Source organism: Nanorana parkeri, unplaced genomic scaffold (genome assembly GCF_000935625.1).
Source record: "Nanorana parkeri isolate BGI_ZX_2015 unplaced genomic scaffold, ASM93562v1 scaffold680, whole genome shotgun sequence".
NCBI lineage: Eukaryota > Metazoa > Chordata > Amphibia > Anura > Dicroglossidae > Nanorana > Nanorana parkeri.
The window spans coordinates 231,513-252,053 of NW_017306948.1; the positions used below are offsets into that span (position 1 = coordinate 231,513).

General features: G+C 39.7%; 1 protein-coding gene across 1 annotated transcript in view; it reads right to left on the reverse strand.

Moving 5' to 3' along the window:
- The window catches only part of ERBB4 (erb-b2 receptor tyrosine kinase 4), a 160,522-nt gene that overhangs the window by 123,153 nt on the left and 16,828 nt on the right, over positions 1-20,541 (reverse strand). Inside the window, exons 4-6 of the mRNA XM_018563608.1 lie at positions 19,875-20,007; positions 16,097-16,219; positions 5,439-5,537 (exon numbers count right to left, since the gene is read on the reverse strand). Coding sequence (XP_018419110.1) covers positions 5,439-5,537; positions 16,097-16,219; positions 19,875-20,007 — 355 coding nt within the window. The remainder of the gene's footprint in view (positions 1-5,438; positions 5,538-16,096; positions 16,220-19,874; positions 20,008-20,541) is intronic.

The following is a 20,541-nucleotide window of genomic DNA, read 5'->3' on the forward strand; positions in this document are numbered from 1 at the left end:
CGGCGGCCCCACAAACCACCCCCCCCCCCCCCCCCCCAAAAAAAAACCCCTGTGAGATTCAGAAATTGTTTTAAACACTATTGACCCATCTCTTGAAGGTGGCCTACAGCGCTGATCAGTTATGGAAAAATTAAAAAAAGGATAGCTGAATTGGCAACATTTTGCAGACTATGACTCTGGCTCTCTTCTCCTTATTTCAATGTCAAATAAAACCTCTCTTCTCCTGATGGGCTAATAAATTGTGTATGTTTGGTGAAGAACTTTGCAGGTTCACTGTCAGAAATAAAGAACAACCCATAATGCAGTGTACAGCCTTTGCCCTGAGTTACAAGACCCAATATTTTGAAGGAATAGATAACCCTGAACCCTCACTACAAGAGTTGTCTAAAAGCAGTCATAATGTAATTGTGTATTGGTGTTTTTAGGGATTCCTCACAATTCTGTCTTTGTAGTGCATTTATTTTTAATTTTGTCATTGGAACACGTCCCCCATGGCAGTGTCAAGCTTCCTATGCCTTTTGTTTGGCAACAGCTTGCTTGGTAGCCATATACATGTACATAATTGGATAACAAGATTCACCCCATTCCCCATAATGTAATATTCCACAAAGGTTTACATTTCTTTTTTGCTTCACTTTAAATGTTAAAGTCCATGTTTTTTTTTTTTGTTTGTTTTAAAAAAAAAATCAGACTGAGCTTTATAACAAAGGAATACCAAATAGACGTTTGAGCTGTATAGCATGGCAAGGTTTATGCAAAAGTCATGCTCTATTTCTTCTCCATGGTATGCATTGTTATATCTAAGATTACATGTTCATAATAAGGTTTGTACTGTTTCTGCAATGGAGAATGAGTGTAAATGCTGGGCAGCAATTGAATGTCTCACCATTACATTATAATTTTCCAGCAAGTTAGTCATATGAAATAACTCTCATTAGACATGCTGTAATTTCTTTCTGATTCTTGGAATGCTTGGGAATTACGCTGTCTGGCCAGTTACAATTACAAGCTACAAGAGGATGTAAGTGTTTAGGATAATTAATACGCATGCAGAAGTCAATGGTTGAAAAAAAATGCTACTTTTTTCTACTATGCTGTGAAATAATGAAATATACAGACAAAACTAAACAATGAAACAAAAAGCTTACAGAAGAACTCAGGGCATAATTATTCTTAACCCTTGCAGTGGGATAACTCCCGCACTGCAAGGTTTAAGTGCCCATTTTTATCAAGGGACAAAAATAAAAAAGTTATACTCACCCAAACCTCGATGTTGTCTAGCTGTTAGACTGGTGCCTGCAGCCTGTCTCCTTCTCCGCTCCAGCGATGGAATGCCCCTCTGTGTCCTCACATCCTACAGACTGTATAGGACATGATGACTTACAGGACCTTAGACCGCTGAAGTGGTGAGTGAGCAAGGCAGCAGGGGTAGCCCCACTGCAATGGTTTATTGCAATAATTTTGCCCAGAGTTCTTCTTTAAAAGGGACAGTCCAGCTGCTTAATGTTACAATCATATTTAAATGGTGTAACATGAAACAGTCACTTTCACCAACTACCCCCTACCCCTCCACACACCCTCAAACTGTCTCCCCAACATTCCTGAATCACAGGATGCTTCTTCCTGGAGAGTCGTGTGATTTATGTTAATTTAGTAAAGCTGTGCATAGCTCCACCCACACTGGCACATCATCCATTCACAGATCCATTCCCAGGGTGTTCTGTGAATAGGAAGACTGGGAGTCCCATCTGCCACCTCAGCAGAGAGCCTAACAGATTGCAATGAAGCAATGGAGCGCGGTGCCGTCACTGCACTTGTAGTCCATTGTTTACGCTCTCCAGCCCCATAACAGAAGCTCAATACCTCCATAAGGGCCTAGGGGCTGGGACAAACACTGCAGCAGCCTGTGCATTGCCCCCATGATACACTGACTGATGATGGTTGCAATGCTCTGCAGGCTTCAATGCAAACATTTAATAATTTGACTTTTTAATGTGATTAATGTGGGGTAATTTACTGCCATTTCCAAAAGGTGGACCATGACTTTAAAGAATTAATGAACTTTCAGTTTAAATCAGCTACATAGATTTCAGGTGCATCAGAACAAAAGGTCTGCCAGCATGCTGTAACAAAAGATCCTTGCTTTCTATCTGGAAGCAGTGGTCTCTCTGCAGATGTCCAACGCACACCCATCCTGCTGAGTCAGAACTAGAGCTCTCCAATCACCATTGTTGAACTCAGCAGAGGATATGACACACCTTTGCAAAGAGGCCACTGCTTCCACACAGAGAGTAAGGGTGGAAGTCTAGCCAAATGGTTTTGTTTCTAGGTTTGGATAAAGTAAGGAAGGGTTAGAACCTCTTTTACCTTTTTCTTATTGCCTGGATCACCGCTGGGGAGATTGCTTTGCACTGGAACATGTATTGTCACTCTGAGATTTCTCCATTACTCTATTCCTATACTCTATTCCTTTAGAAATGCATGGTGGGACTTGCAGTTCAAAAGCAGATTAAAATTGCATCTGAATAACTTCCCATAATAGGAATTTAATACTCAGCAAGAATGTTTTAATATACTGCAGGTACTGTTACCTGTATATCCCAAAGCCTGTGGAACATTGTGATTTCTCATTAATGAAAATGACATGCTGATGCCCTACTCATCATTAAAGGTTCTGCATTTTCCATAATGATTGATGCCAGTTCATTGTGTATACAAATTGTCAGATTAAACACTTCATTGTATCCATATTATTGATTTGTTCTGAATTACAGACCACCTTGACATGAAATTATTAATGCATTATTTCTTGAATAGGAAAAACATCATAAAAGTGAATACATTATATCTTTTAAAATGTGATCCTAGAAATTTCTAGACTGCTTATATGTTCTTTTCACATAAAAGGTTTCCTGCTGTCTTCGCATGTCGGGTGATTTATAAAGAAGCTTTATTGCCAACTGCATTGTGGGGATCATGTGTTATTGTGGTTTAGTGGATCAGTATTTTGCAACACCCGTATCTTACCATTGTGAGATCTCAGTTCACAGAAGGTCACAGTAGTGGTATCCAGTATATGTAGCATTTCAGAGATAATTCGTTTTGGCATAAAAGGTATAAATCAGGGAAACATTTAGGGTCAAAGATTAGGGTGAAGACTTGGTAACTATTTTATAATACATCCAACAGAGAAATGATGGGTTCAGGAGAACTGTCAAGGGTCAGTTTTATGGCTAAAGTGTTAAGGTGAGGGTTAAATTTAAGAGCTAGGTTTAGGGTTAAGTTTAGATAGGTGCTAGCTCTGGATTAAGTGTTACACTTCAGACAGGGGAATGAGTAATCAGGGTAACCAACAGGTTAAAGGACAGGGAGTTGGGGTACAGATTTTATTTTTAGAAGTTAGACTTTGAAAGCCTTTTATAGTAACACATTAAGTAAGAGGAAATATCTGTATGGAGCCCTGGATAGCAGTAATAACCCAAAAGAGGTTCTAATTAGTCCCCAGTCCTACAAGGACCTACAATAATAACTAGCCTACTGACATTTCACCACAAACCTGCAATTTTAATCATCAGTTTAGTGCTTTATTCTCACTTATGGTCACAAGTTAAAGGCCTAATTATTTCTTGGAAATTCCATGACTTTCACTAAATCCATAGACGATGCAGTAACTATTATCCACCTCTTATTCTGTGCAGGTCATCCGCTGGGAGTTAGACTTGTGCGCCGTCAAAAAATTTGTTCTGTTTCGTTTCGGAATATCCGTTATTTCGTATTTCGTAATTCGTAACTGAACTCAATTCGTATTCGGATTCATACGAAATACGAATTTTCGTTAGTGGCGGTTATATTTTCGTAACTTTACGAACATTCATTATGATGAAGTTAAAAAGCAAAATACCTTTGTTAATATTGGAGTGGTAGTTGTTTTTTTTTATCCGAAATACGAATTCCGTTAACGGATTCCGGATCCGAATTTCGTATTTTGGATTTTAAAAAAAATACCTTCAACTCCAATATAAATGTACTTTGCTTTTTAACTTCAATATAAAACGAATGTTCGGAACGGAACGAAAATACGTCAACGGAATTTCGGATTTCCTGCCTGTATTTGTACTGCAACTCTCAGCAGCAGAAGGGAACCTCTGATTGGTCAACCAAAACGAAATATGAATTCCGTTAACGGATTCCGTATCCGAATTTCGTATTTAAAAAAAAAATACCATCAACTCCAATATAAATGTACTTTGCTTCTTAACCTTAATATAACGAATGTTCGTAACGGAACGAAAATACGTCAACGGAATTTCGTATTTCCTGCCTGTGTGTGTAACTGTGTATTGTAATGCATCAGCAGCAGCGGATCCGTATCTCGGATTAAAAAAAATCTTGTCATGTTGTTCAACCTCATTTACAGGGGTAATATTAGTTCCTGTTTCAAAGAAATTCGGATCCGAAATTCGTTAACGGAATTTCGTATTTCGGATATAATTCGGAAACTGCCATTCGGATTTCGGATGCTCCAAAATTCGGAATTTCAGGAAAATTCGTACGAATTTCGATTCGTAACGAAACGGATCGCACATGTCTACTGGGAGTCTAATCTTTCTGGCAACCTTTTTCTGACTGGGGGCATTTTTTCCAGAAACATGCAGGAGGAACACTTCTGATGTTACAAGACACCTGAGCAAAAAGGATTCCTCTTTATCTTTTGTTGAGTTCTGAAACTAATAGTGAGCAGGCCTATTTTGGGGGCTTTCACCCAGCCTTTCTTTTAGATTCAACTTGTCTGTCGTCTTTTCTGATTGTCACCTGTCCCTAGTTATATGCCACTAGCCTGTTTGATTCTGCACAAAACTTGCTGGTCTTAAAATTGGTTGCTTTATGAAATATATCTGTCAATTTGGGGATCTGATTTGGTCAGTTGTCACCATTGAATAAACCTTCAGGTCATATTCTGGAAGCATCAAACAGTAAAATCTAAGTCTGAGTTACAAGGCAGTGGGCAAGGGGCAAATCGGGTTTATCATACAGATTAGTGTAAAACTGAGAAGTCAGACAAGGAAAAGGCAAGAGCAACAGGAGGGCAAAGGACAAAAATGACATTAGGTCACATCATTTAGGAAAGGAGCAGTAGAATAGGCAAGCTCTTCTGAATATAGCAATCACCAATCCCTGAAACTCAATGGGTTCACCAAAAACTGGTTGTGCCTAAGACTTATATTTTGACAACAATACTTGTTTTTAATGTGGAGCACACTCCCATGCTTACCAATTTTGTGGTGTTGTAGGTATCTTGACCAAGAGGCTGCTGCGGATTGAGACAAACTGATTTCTTCATGGCAGCAAAGCAAATATTGTTCCCTTGCTGAAAGGCTCAGGTAAATGTATAATCATGTCTTTTTTCATATATAATAATATAATAAAGTGTTACTTACATCCATGAATTCTGCATTGGCTTTGGGTCCAGTTGTCTCATTCAGGATTTTAATAGCCACAGGGATTTTTACCGTCTCCCCTTCCGGAACCCAGATACCCTAGACCACAAAAAACTGTAATTTTAGTACAGAACATATATCAATTTTATTTTTGTGAAAGTGATGAACATGTACTATTTATAAGCAGGTTAAGCAGGTTTTATTTTAAGATATGTTGAGGAGAGTTTATCAAAACTGGAGCAGACAAAATCTGGAGCAGTTGTGCATGGCAAACAATCAGCTTCTCTCTTTCATTTTCAAATCTTAACTCAACAAACTGAAGAGAGATGCTGCTTGGCTGCCATGCACAGCTGCTCCACATTTTGTCTGCTCCAGTTTTGATAAATTCCCCCCACAGTATATAAATTTTATCAAAGCCTTTTATTATAAGCCATTTACTGCTCATACTGGACTATCTTCTGTTTCTTCCCTTAAGGTATTGTTTCATTTCCATACAATACAATCTATGTTACATATGCTAAAAATATATATTCCTATGCCAACATTGCCGTTTTAACTGAAATACAGCTTGTCTAATCCACTGTTAGCTAATGTACCTAAATAGGATCCAAAATTGCATAATGGCATAGTCAGGTACAATTACATCAACACTCTTTAAAATATTGTTTGGTCCCTCCATGCCTCATATGTTTGAATTGTTAAGTACCCTTGTCTGCTTTTCTGTATGAGAAAAAATTGCATACTCCAGGTAATTTTCTGGAATACAGCATCCCCAGTATTTCTAAAGACATGTATCTAAGGACTGTTGGCTGTTTAAATAACAGGGATACTGGTGATGCCACATTTTTTGCCACTTCTTTTACATGAAGCAGGCTTGTCTAATTTCATTTATGCTTCAGTGAGCTTCCGCGAGCTATCTTGACAGCACCAACATTGTGGGGTTGATTTACTAAATAGGCTTTTCAATTTCCCCTTAGCTTAGTGAATGAGGTACAAATTCGCTTTGCAAAGAATATCCAATCATGTTAAAGGAAAGTAAAAAAAAAAAACAACAGTATTTTGCTTGCACATGATTGGATGATGGAAGTCAGCAGAGCTTCACATTATTCACTAAGCAAAGGGAACATTCACTTGCAAAGTGCACAGCCTATTCGCCTTTACTAAATCAACCCCTAAGGATCTGATTTAAGAAAGGAGTCATTTTCACATGCTCAGTCAGACAAGGAGATTTAAAAAAAAAATATTGTTGAGATTGATTAAGTAATTCAAATGAAAAAGACTAATGTAAAAATAACTCCAGTAAATCAACCTCAATTTTGGCAAGGTGACAGGATTTTAGAAAACTATGAACTTGTATATTAAGAACTATTCTGAAGCCAGCAAACCAAAGATGACTGATACACAATGATGCATGTATTAAATGGGTAATATAGATGAGAGTGGGATAGCAAAATGGTGGCAAACGATACTAAATTTGCAAAAATAACACATAAAATAAAGAAATTTGGCATGCGTTATTTCAAGCAAAACAATATATGTATTCTTTCTTTCCCATGGACATTCACAGTTTACAAAGACCAATTAATGTTACAGTGCACAAATTGTTAAGAAAAATTTCAGTTTGAGTGCCATATCTGAAGTCATTACAAAACTTTAGCACCCAGCCTTTTGATTTTCACAGCAGCAACTGGAATGTTAGATCCTTTTTGCTTGTTTTTCGCTTGACCCTTTTCCATTTTAACAGTCTCCTTGCACTAAGTGGTTATTTTCTATTGTACTGCTTTCAGGTTATCCACTTAGCTGTTTTTTTTTCCGATTTCCAAAAGTTTTCCACTTTAGATCCTCAGCTCAGTACAAATCATAAAAATATTGTGATTTTTGTTTTCCGTATTTCTCTGTTTTTCTGGACCCCCATATGGCACCTGCATTCTCGATTCTATTGTTCAAACAGTGTAAATGTGTTTGTTTTGTTTTTATAGGGTTTTTATTTTTTGCTAGCTAGCTAGTAAGTGTGATGCAAAAATTGTGTATTGTGTTTTTACTGTAAAAAGCAACTTACCATGTGCACCTTACTTTAAAAAGCTAGCTATAAACTAATGGTGTTTGCCATTGTACTGTGCTGGGCCTCTGGAGTTTCACTGCACGGAGGGTTGGGCTACCTCATTGTATACCTGCCCTTAATTTTAGTCATTGCTATATATGTTCCAAGATGGGAGCTCTTATAGATTAGAGTTAGGGACCACACTTCATAGAAGAGCTTTGACAAGGCAGTGAGGCTTTCATATACAGTATATTTGCAAAAATGGCAACTAAAATGACTGTTTTTAATGCAAATAGTTGAAAAGGTGTATTTTTTTATTTTATTTGCTGGCTAGCTGGTACATGTTCTGGGAATTTCTTGTATTGTGTTTGTTCTGTGAAAAGGCCTTTTTATGTACACCTAATTATAAATTGATTGCATCAGTTGCCATTTTTGTATTGTTTGCTGCATTCTTTATTTCATTGTAGCTATAGGAAAATTGAAGACTTGCAGACTTAAAAACAGACTGCAATAATGAATTATTTGAGCAAACTTACAGGGTTATTCACAAAGCTGCAGAAGACAGCCGATTGAATAACCCATCCGAAGTGAAGTGAGCTGATCGCTGTTCGGCTATTCACTTCAGGCTTGTACGGCTGATTTCAGTCGTACATATTAACAATTAATCTACCTTACATATTAATGCTAACCCCTAAACAGAGCCTAACCCCTTCACTATTCTTCTGTAATGAAAACTTTAATACATAGAAACAACTGAACTGACTCTGTAATATAAAAATTAAATTTGATGTGAAATATACCCTGTTGCCAAAATGATCTGATAGGAGATTTGATATGTGGTTGGAGACTTGTGCTTCAGTTCTGTGAATTGAGCCATATTGCCTTTGGCTAAACAAGAACTGCCCAGCAGGCACCTCCTGTCCTTACTTAAACACTCAGAACAATAGAGAATATCAACCATACAGCTACCTATTTCAGGGAAGATTTAACAGTGATTCCACTTGCTAAACTGAAGACTGAATGAAGCCGAAAGAAATGCAAAAAAAGTTGGATTTGTGACCGTAACTGGAATGGAACCTTAACATTTTAAGTCACATCATAAAATGGATTTGCTGATAAGCTCATGCCCATTGGTCAAATGAACTATTAAGGCAGTCAGGTACCATTAAATATTATTCTTGAACTTCAGTTTCATTGTTCATTTCATGCATAGGAGAATGGTTCTGGGTTACCATGGTAACAACAGATGGCATCATACTGCTCTTGTTCACATAGGAGTTTATAAATGTGCATCCACAGGAAGCATTTTTTCTGGTTATCACCTTTCTACATTTGGAGAACTATGAAATTATTCATAACCAACTCCAGCAGATTCTACCTTTTACAATAACGTTATATATCACACAAAGGAAAATTCTTGGATTAACACCATTTCTAATGCATAAGAACTTGTAACGTATTTTTAGAAACTTCCCATTAGTTGGTCAAATAATATAATTTCATGCATGGATTTGAATCTCATCGGTGCGATTGATGTCCTTAAATTAAACCAATAATGCATGTTTTGAAGGTAGCCCCACATCCATTGGTGAAATAATTTGATTTTCAGCAACGCAATTTAGCCAGCTGTGTGGTTATCCAAAAAGACAAACTGTTTGCAGGATATGTCCGGGAATCAGTGTTCTGAAACTGTACAGATATGTTAGGGGCTCTTTAAGGGGACAGATCCATCTCCCTACAGAGTATGTAGCAACTCAGTGCTATCTCTGGTAGAAGGGAGAGGTGTGAAGATGGGAAATTGAACAGCTGTGAGAAAACAGTTGGTTGGGGTGAGGCAGAGTGTGAAGGAGGAGCAGCCACCTTTTTTTTCTCTGGGCTGAAGGAAAACTATCATAAAAATGAAGTGGAATAACTGCTTCCCCCATCCTGGTGGTGTTTGTGCTCGTTTCCTGTGAACAGAAACTTAAATGACAGAGGAGCAGTGTTGGGCTGTGCTCTGATAGGCTGTGAGTCAGAATGCTGAATAGGAGAAGAGGATAGAAATTATGTAGTATCTACATCTAGTTGTGACCTCTCTGTGGCAAAAAAAAGCATCTGGTTGCACTGGTACAGAGTAACCCATGAGTTTCAGGGAAAAAAAATATATTCACATAGTCACGCATCTGGGATCATTTATTGTCAGGGTTTTTGTACCCCCTTACAGATACATTATAGCCACAGTGAAGAGGAAGTCTAGCCAGAAGATGAAGAAGCTTGTTAAACCTCCCAGGAGAACAAGTGCACATTGCACTTGATCCCATTCAAATCTGTGCGGTGGTTGCTAAGCAGCACTGAAGGATAGCTCGTCCTACCTCCTGCCACTGATATCTGACGACAATGGACAGCAGTTCTGACTGACAGCAGGGAGGAGAGGGTATAGGGCAGGCAGTGCACTGCTCTCGAAATCTTCTGGCAAAACGTAATCTTTAAAGAAATATATGTTTCTACAGGATTGTAGCTCAGCACTGGTGTAGATATGCATTGAGCTACTTTGGCATATAAACAGTTAATAAAAAAAAGAAAATGAAAAGCTTCAGGAAATATGTGCCCGTAGCAGCAAGTAAGTGGATAAGGATACGGCTAGCCTTGGGGACGCTGGGAGATGCCTGCCAGTTTATTTTCAGTGGCGGGTGTTTGCAGAAGGCATACCAGCAAAATGCAAATAGCTTCAGGCCAGAACATTCCTGGATAAGGAAGACGCTTTGTCATTTGACTAGACTGCATGCCAGGCAAAGCAGGCTGGGGAGTTTGCAACGTTTCTGTGCACACTGAGTTTAGTTGATATGGCTGCTCCTGAAATGGTATTACAATTCCTGTACTATTCACCCTCCTTGTATTAACTCCTAGTTCAGGTACTTTCAGATAAAGACATTCCTTCTGTATCGCATGTGAGCATGTGAGTATAGCAACTGCATCTTTAAAGCATGCCACAGCATGATACCAGTCATATACTGAATATTTTTTTATATTCACTTACAACTAAAGGCTCTTGTATGGCAATCTAAACAAGTAACAAATCATGTTACTATGGGGTCTATTCACGAAGCTGCAGAAGGATCTAGCCGTAGCTTCAGCTGATCCTATGGCTAGCTTCGGCCCCAGGACCATTCACTATAGCCCGTACAGCTCCCGAAGTTGAGCCCAAGGCATATGCTTTGGCTAGACTGAGCCAAGGTGAAAGGCGAAGTTGGCCGAACAGCCAGCCATTGGCTGCTGGGCGGAACCAGCCGTCATTTCACGGCTGGCTCCGGCCACTTGCACAGACAGATCAGACAGATTACCAGGTAACCAGGGATACTGATCTCCAGACAGCCCAACTCTCCCAGATGCTCCGGGAGTCTTCCGCTTTTAGATAGCGGCTCCCGGCCGGTCGTGAGAGAAACACTTTCTCCCAGAAAGGTTTACTCTGCTAGATCGAGCAGAGTAAACCTTTCCCTTCCCTGTTTTTTTTTTCTACTGACATCGGAGCCAATGGCTGCAGTCAGAGTAAAAAAAAAAAAATCTCCATAGGAATGCATAGCTAGATTCCTATTGGCTATTTCAATTTGCAATAGCCAATAGCAAACTAGCTATTGCACCCGCCCACTGCTGCTGTCAATCAGCAGAGAGGACCTGAAGTTCTCCATCAGGTCCCCTTTAGTGATTTACAGCAGCAGAGGGCCGGTGCAATAGCTAGTTTGCTATTGGCTATTGCAAAGTGGTGAAACCCGCTGCTGTGTAACCTATCTATCTGTCAAAAGCCATATGCAGAGCTGCCTTTAATTAGCAGGCAGTGCTCCGTCCATGACAGGCTTTCCATGTTGTGTAACCGGCTAAAAGCCGATCTGAATGGAGAAAAAGCTGTCAGCTTCCAACTTGAAGCTGACAGCCTCTTCCTCTATAATATTAAGTGAGGCTCTGCCACATGTAGTTGAGGAACACTCATTCCTCAAGGGGGGCACATCATATGCATAGATTTGAAAGTCAATACTTTGACTCCAGGGAAAATAAACCATGTGGTCAAGAAAGAGATACCTAACAGAGTCCAGTTTTGGGAATGGATTGCCTGGTTCAGACGCAGGGGGAGGTGAAGATCTAGCGACCTCCAGAAGAGCAGAGGTTATTTAAGAAGATTAGCGAACAGAAGGATCCTCCTTCAACTTGAGACACTGTTCTGTAAAATTAGACTCAAGGCGAAGGATGTGGGTACAATCATTAGACTAATTCTCCTAGTCTATTGTAACGGAATCATTTCCACACTGGATATAATCCAGCAATAGGTCATAGGAGAATTAATAGAATATTTTGTGCTTTTTAGAAGGTTCTGAATAAACTGGCCTTAAAACTCTTTCACTTGTTCGCAGCTGCATTCTTGTATCATTACAACTGTCTTCTTATCTCATTTTCTGTTACCACCTGTGTGACTGTTCTATGACCCATAGGAGCTGATATTAGTTTATATACACGTGCATGATTCTTACTGGTTGATGCTCTGCCCTCTGTTTCTTAGTTTTGTATATATTTTGTGTGATTCTTTATTCCCAAATACTTGTTTGAAGCTGGCAGCACGATCAAATCCCGGGGAACTCTAAAATCAGAACCCATACAATAGGTGCACAAGACCATGTGAAATGGAATTCCCCAACAATCCCTAAATAGTTAGGATCAAGGGCAAACTGAGGGTACAGTGAGAAAAGCTGTTTCACATTGTCAGGAGGAAGCCATGATTCCACAGGTTGTTTCCAATCTTTATAGAGGAATGCTTTACATATTGAGAAGGGAATTTATCAAAACTGGAGCTGACAAAATCTGGAGAAGTTGTGCATGGCAACCAATCAGCCTCTCTCTTTTATTTTCAAATCTTAACTGAACAAACTGAGGAGGGAAGCTGTTTGGTTGCCATGTACAGCTGCTCCAGTTTTGATAAATCACCCCCTGAGTGTTTTGCATGTGTGCACAGGAAAGGTCTTTGCAGCTGTAAGAGCTTCAAGAAACCTATACCCTTAGGCCTGGTTCACCTATACCCTTAGGCTGGAACCCAGCATTACAGTCTTGTGAGCTTTCAAAACACTTCTAGTTAGTAATAGGACATAAAAGGCTTTAATGCAATTGTGTTTTTAAGAAGGTCACAATATTATGCAATGGTTAAAGTTTAATATGTCTGGAGTTCTTCTTTAAAGCTGAACACTTGGCCTAATTCTTCAATTATAATGTATTTTTAATAGCCACAAAGATATAAATTCACTTTGGGGGTTATTCACGAAGGAGCCTTCAGCTCTCTTTGGCCGCCGGAGCCCTTCGGTTCAGTCGTAGCCTGTACAGCAGCCAATGGCAGCCGAGCGGCTCAGCTGAGCCAAAGGCATATGCTTCAGCCCGACTGAGCCGAAGTGACAGCCGAAGCGAGGCGAACGGCCTGCTGAAGGTCGGCCGTAATCCCCGGAAATTACAGCTGGGCGGGGCCAACCATGATCCCACGGCTGGCTCTGCCCAGTTGTAATGACAGATCAGCGTCCCCAAATGACCTGGGGATGCTGATGTCATTAAACAATAACAACTGGGGGAGGCGGCCGTGACCTCTGTCATTGTTAGCGCTGCCCAATTATTTTTTCTTTTTAAAAATATCTTTATTTATATTTCAATTTTACTATTTATTAACATTTTTTTTAAAAATGTTAACCTTTTTTTCTACTATTTTCTATTCTGCTCGGTACCACGGAGGTACCAAGCAGAACAGCTGAGCCGAATGCCACTCGGCGGCATTCGGCTATTCACTCACTGCCGTTTGGCCCCTATGTGAATAGGGGAAAACGACAGCAAGTGAACTGCCGGAGCTTCGGCTCAGCCGATCCAGATGTTGGATCAGCTGAGTCGAAGTCCTTCTGCACTTTGGCTGACCGAAGTGCAGCTGAAGCCAGCCGATGTAAGACTAAAATCAGCCATACTGAGCCGTAGTGAATAGCCGGATCTAGTTCGGCTCACTTCACTTCGGCTGGGTTATTCACTCGGCTGCCTTTGGCAGCTTTGTGAATAACCCCTTTTGTGTGCACCAAATGCCTTTGCAAACACAATTCTTACTTCATTAAATTACTGGTGACATCAACACTGTGCAGCACATAAACTGTTCAGACAGCAGAGCTGTGGGAGGACCCATCAGGCCCCACCCACAACAGTCTGTTTGCAGAAAACTACAGGAGGGGCGGATACAAGACCAGTCACCCTGCACAAGAAGATAGAGAAACAGCGACTGGTCTTTATTATAGGGAGCTCCTGCACAGAGGAAACATTTCACACTGGATTACTGCACAGATCTGGGACAAATACACAAATCACACCTAAACTGTAAAGTAAAGTAAAAATACACATGCTTCTTGTAATTATAAAATATTTGCTTATCCCAGGGATCAGTTTTAACACTAATTTTTATTGAAATGGACATTCAGATATAGAAAAGCATGTATAGTTGGACATGTTTTCCTTGTTGCAATAATGGTCTTTCTTTAAGTTGTTTCCTATTATTTCTATCACCAATGGTTGGCAGGGATTTTATTAAAATATTATGCTCCACTAGCCCAGTAGCCGGCAGCTTGGAAAGACTGCATCCATCTAAACTACTGGACAGCAATTAGAAAGCACTTCTGGATTTAAAACGAGAATGTAACTTTCCAGTCTTACTGCTTGAAGCAGCATTCCAATATTTACATTGAGTTCAGCAACATACCATCCATGTCCTAAAAGAAAGATCAGGTGAACCAAGCCACCATGTTCAAATGTTTGCCAATGCACCATTCTGTGACTCATTCACTTCAATGCTATTCAGATGTCTCGCGCCTATGGTTCACAGACTGTAATTTCTGCTGCTATCTGTACATGTGCACATTTAAAAATGTTTCCAATCTGAAAGAAGCCTTGCTGCAAGTAACAGTGATGTTTTGCAGCCTGTATCATAATACATTCAGCAATTGTACCATTTATACTCTTCAAACCAAACTGACATAGTATGGAAAATATCACTAAATAAAAAAAAAATATATCACTAAATAAAAAAATAAAAAAAAAAGTGCCGTACAGTGAACCTTTAAAGAGAAAAGTATATGGACTGCCATTGCCTTCTTAGTTTTGAAAATGCAAATTACCTGCCTATTTTGTTGTCCCACGGACAATATTTTCAGTATTCTTCAATATTTTCAGTCACTGGCCCAGAAAACAATTTGCAGATGAGGAAAGTCAATGCAAAGTCAGAAATATGTTACTTTACTAAAGCTGCTCAAAGAAGCTCACCCCATAAAAGAATAAAGTAAAAACATACTTCTCCTTCCTCCTGCACCACTGAACACGGTACCAAGGTCCTCCCTTAAAGCTCTTTCGAAAATGACACTTCTAGGAGTGATGATTCACTGTGTGCTTCCGCCAACCTCCTGTGTCTTCTAGCAATGTGGAGGTCAGCTAAAGAGAACCACTAAGTGCTGAGAGGATACAGCAAGTTGATGCTCTCGGAAGTGTTGGTTTCAGAAGACACTTCAGAGAAGGATTTCTTCAAGACATAGTAGGGTTCAGCAGTGTAGGGAGCAGGAGAGGTGAGTATTCATATTATTCTTTTACAGCCTGAGCTTATTTTAGCAACTTTTAAAAAGAGACAGATGCTTTATCAACATACTTGTTTAAGATCACTGACTCACGTCATTAAAGCCAGAGGGTCAGCATGACAACCAAGCAACTAGTATTTATGAATGGGGCATAATCAATTGTAGCCTCCATATTTTCTCTGGAAAGCGTTCCCTTAATATTTTAGGCATATTTATCAGAACAGGCCACATTACTGCCATTAAATTCCAGTCCTCATGATGATGAACCCCTTACTTTATACACAAAAGGTGCTTTATCTCAGAAACCTGTTAATCTGTACTGGTCCTGGAAAAGTTAGGCTGAATGTCTGGCACACAATCTGGTAAAAGATTTTTACCAGATTTTATGCGTTCTATATGTGGTCCATTAAATGGACACACAAAACAACATAATCCAAAAGCACCATGGGTGGAAATATGACCAAACTGCATAGGAAAAAAATATTTTTAAGGGGTAAAAGAGATCTTATCGGATCTTATAAAAATTGCTTTAATTCGTATGATGTCTCGTGGAAGTCTTACCTTTAGTTCATACAGAGCAGGTAAATTTTAAATAAATTCACACAAACTATATACAGGTGAAACTCGAATAATTAGAATATCGTGCAATAGTAATTGCAGTAAGTGCTGCAAAAGGGGCCCAAACCAAGTACTGAGTACATATGCATGCTTGTACTTTTCAGAGGTCCGATATTGTTCTATGTACAATCCTTGTTTTATTGATTGCATGTAATAATCTACTTTTTTGAGGTTGTGGATTTGGGGTTCTTGGGGTTTTCATGAGCTGTAAGCCATAAGCATCACAATTATGACAAATCACGGCTTGAATTATCTTACTTTGCATGTAATGAGTCCATCTCATATATTAGTTTCACCTTTTAAGTTGCATTAGTGAAATAAATGAACTTTGCACGGTATTCTAATTATTCGAGTTTCACCTGTAGATACACTCTACTCTAAAATATTAAAATGCTGACCTTGTACACTGTCCCAAAAGCACCTGATCCCAGGATTTTCACCCTCTTTAGTTCTGTTTCCTTTAGGATCCTTAGTTGGGCTTGGTTTGGTGCAGTTCCACTTGGTGTCAGCGGTTCGACTAACTGGATAGCAAAAACAAAAGAAAGAGTATTCAAGTAGCAGTATACAAGATCCAAAACTTTTTTAACAGACAACTATATAAAAAAACACAATAATTTAAAACCGAACTTTATTCTCTATATATGGACATTTCTGCAAATGATTATAGTTATGTTGCCCATACCAATAAATCAAGCTTATTCTGTAATATGCAAAACTAAAAAAGAATGCTGGATTTTGGGATTAGGCCTATCAAGATGGAATCCCAATTATAACTAATATACCTTTATACATATGATGAGTACCCCAGTTTTGGCCGATGGACAATGGTTTAGTCCATACATACAAGGTGGTATTCCAGGATGACCATTCTTAGGCCCCAGTCACACCTATACATAGCAGGAAAGCGTGTCATGTTTGTGCTCTTTTGTTTTCTGCATTTGCCATCATCCCCATTGATTTCAATGGGTTCCTATATGCGTGGCAGACTTGGTAAAGTAGTGCATGTAGCACAATCTGCAACATGCCTTCCGCATTTTCTGTGCTTTTTCTGCGCATTTTAACACGCACATAAGCGGAGGAGGAGCGCATGTATTCCTGGCTGCATTTGGGGTGCCATTTGTGCACGTTTTGTGATTGTGCATCTGTGATTTTTGTGTGTTTGATGTGCAATCCCACTACTCCTAGGTGTGAATAGAGCCTCAGAGAAACATTGTCATTGTTATATATATATATAATTGTGCAAGTAAGTCATGTTGTAACTTGTTGTTATTTTAATGTTAGTTTCTTCAGAACTGTGAATTATGCAGCCTTCTAGCTTCCACAGGGGCACCTTGAAATTTTGTGATAGTCGGATGTAAAGGGGGTTTCTAATGTGAAAGGAGGGTTTCTGATGTGAAGAGTAGCTTCTGATTAAAAGGAGGGGGACACTGATGTAAAAGAAAGAGGCTTCTAATGTGAAGGGGGGGGGGGGGGGGTTACTGAGGTAAGGGGCAACTCTGATGTGAAAGGGAGAATTCTGATGTAAAAGGTGGGCTTTGATGTGAAGGAGGGGCTCTTGATTTGAAGGGAGGACTTAGATGCTAAGGATGGAACCCCACTTTTTCACGTGTTTTTGCGTGGGGTCCCCCCTTACATTTTAGACTTGAGTGCCTCAACATTTTGCATAATTTTTAAGGGTGCCGTGGCTGAAAAAAGGTTGAAAAATGCTGAATTATTGGAGTCTGCACAACAAAACAAAAAACACTAAAACCCTTGCAGTGTGTATATATATATTATTTTCTTAAATGAACTGGACTTACTTGTTAAGCTCAACTGTGTAAGCCCATAAATCTCTCACTTCTGCTGTATCTTGTATAGGTTGTTGTATCATGCTGTAAATATTTAGCTATACAGCTGTATGTCAGTTGACAGATATATTATTATATCTTGGTATTTAGTTATATTACCCTTGTTTGTATCTCTTATTTTCTACTATATTATGTGGGATGACGGCAATTTTTAAATCATTAGTAATAATTGTAATAAAAAATATTGTTTAAATGCATTTGAAACCTGCCAGGTCATGTTCCCGATTAGCAGTGGCAAAGCTGCTTTCATAAATATTTAATGGGAAACAAGCTTTTGACACTCTGTTGGCACTGAATTTTCTTATACTGTGCTAGGTTCGCTTCATGATTACAACCATCAAGGCATGTGCAGTGCTTACTTAAGGGAAACCTTACCCAAAACTCTTTCACAGCTGAATGTGACATTTATTTGTTTACCATGTTCTGTAGAGAATTTGTGAGGGTTGTATGACACTATAATCTTGAAAACAGCTGAGACGTTTGGGTGGCACAGGGAATACTTGAGGAATCTTTTACTACTGAAGTTTTTTAGCGATATAATAGTCAGCGTGTGATTTAACTTTGCAACATGAAGAGGAACTTTTAATTAAAGTTTACATTCTACTACACAAACAAGAAACAAATTGATATCCCCACAGTCATTTGCAATAATAATACTAGTTTATACACTGTAGAACATAAATATAGCCAACAAAATGGCATTCATAGTGTATTCTAGACCCTTGGTTCTCAACTGGTGGGTGATGACCCAAAAGTGGCTTGCGACCCCGTTTTCAGTGGGTCACTGCATGCATTCCACTTTTCTAGGTGAGAGGCTCCTCAGCCTGCCCTAGTGTAGCAATATCAGTTCTCGCGTTGAGCAGCCATTCAAAATATGCTGCTTGGCGCCGAGTGTCAGCTTGAGGTGGGGTGGGGTGAAGCTATGGCCGCGAGGGAGTTCAATCCATACATGCATTGCTTACAGCTCCCTCACGCGCCCTGTAGAGGTGCCTGGACCAGAGTGGCGTCACATTGTGGCTGCTAGCACCTCTACAGGGCACGCAGGGGAGCAGTACAAGCAATGCATGTATGGATGGAACTCTGTCACAGCACAGCAGCCCTGCACTGGCCCCCAGGCTGATGATCCACTCCAGTGCTCATAAGGCAGGGAGACTGGGTGGATCAAAAAAAAGAAAAGATTTTTTTTTTTTAATTTGTTGGGAGTGCGTACGTGTGTGTGAGATTGTATCTGTGGTTGCGTGTGTCTATCAGTATCTTTGGGGGCCCGTTCACAGTAGTTCAGTGCGTTAATCGAACAATCCTGTACAATTAACAGACTGTACCACGCAATTACACTTACTACACATTCTGGTGGGGGAGGTGTGTTGCATTGCCATTCATTAGAATGGTACCCCAATACACCTCCCACTCACAGTTCAATCGCCCGCACCAGAATGCATGATACCACAATGCCGTGCGTTCCATCGCAGTGCAACTTGGGTCACCACTTAAGGACCGAGGACAAAAGTGGGTTCTGAGGTTGCACAGGTTGAGAAAAACTGTTCTAGACTCATCTACATAATTATTTTGTTTAACAGTTTTTGAAAACTGGAACATTTGCACCTTTTTTTAACTTTCTTACAGCGGCAGTTTCTACACTTTCTAAAGGTCTTACAAATATTTTGGGAGTCTTTTAATCACTTAGCAATTATCCCCAGATTGACAGCTGCCTGTAGTGGACCCAAATGTCAGAAACTAGGTGGAGATACAAGCTATTGAGCCTCTAGATGCCTGCACATTTTAACTGGTAGGATCTTGTTTTAAAATGAAATGTGATGGATTTGCTGATAAATACAGCTATTCATCACCAGTGCTGAGCTAGTGAGCACATGACTTCGTTAAGAAACAAAGCCATGCCAGTTACAGCAGCCACAGTATTTCAACTTTGTTAATCGCTAATAAGGTGTCTCCAGATCACCAATTCAGTGGCCAGCTGAATTTTTAAAGCAGGGTGGTCTAGTGTCCTCAAGTATGCCCAAGATTAAAAAAAAACAAAAGTGGGTTAGACATTTTACCGCTATGTATTTCTATGTTGCAGATTTGAATTTGATTGAAATATAATTTTAATGTCATTATAGCAAAGCTGCAAATATTGTACAAGGGTATAATACCTACTGCTATGATTACGCACTATTTAACTCAAGATTATCCTAGTAGCTTTTGCTATAAAGAACACTATAAAAGCCTTAAGACCTCCTGATGGCATGAGAGTTTCATAAAATATGGCTGACATTAGAGCACGAAGCAATACATTTTGAGGATTGTGCTGTGCATGACAGCGAGGTCTCACCTCTGTCTCTAAGAAGCGACGCAAGGCTCTCTTCTTTTTGATGCTTTTTCTACGTATGTAGACAGCAAAGGTTAGACCCATGATGACTATAATGAACAGCCCTCCAATGACGCTGGCAGCGATGAGGGGAGTCCTAACATATTAAAAGAAAAAAAAATCAGTTAAATATTCGATATTAAAGGTAACAGAACAGGGTAAACACATTAAAGAACTAGTGGTAAAGGGAGAAATGAGAGCTGCAAGGTCTATAAGCATCTACATGTTTATAAATGCCACTCATGTCAGTCTGACTTTATAATAATTTAAACCTCAAAATGATTATTTATTATAATTGGGCTCAATTCACAAAGCTTTAGAGTAGAACTTTGGGTAAAATAAAAAAATACATATATGATGTGGTCTATCATTAAAGGTGCCCATACACTGCTCAATTCTCGTACAAGAATCGTGGGAAATCCCGCGATCGTACGAGAATCGAGCAGTGTGAACGAAGACGTGCGACCGTTTCTACTGTACGGTGGCACGTCTTTTGTCTAAGGAGCACGCTAGAAAACCAGACGAAAATCGTACGATTTTCGGCTGGTTTGAACGGTGCTCGGGAGACAGATGCTGAACAGGCCCACTGCGCGCGGTCATCGGGGGGGGGGGGCAGGCTGGCGGGGCTCGC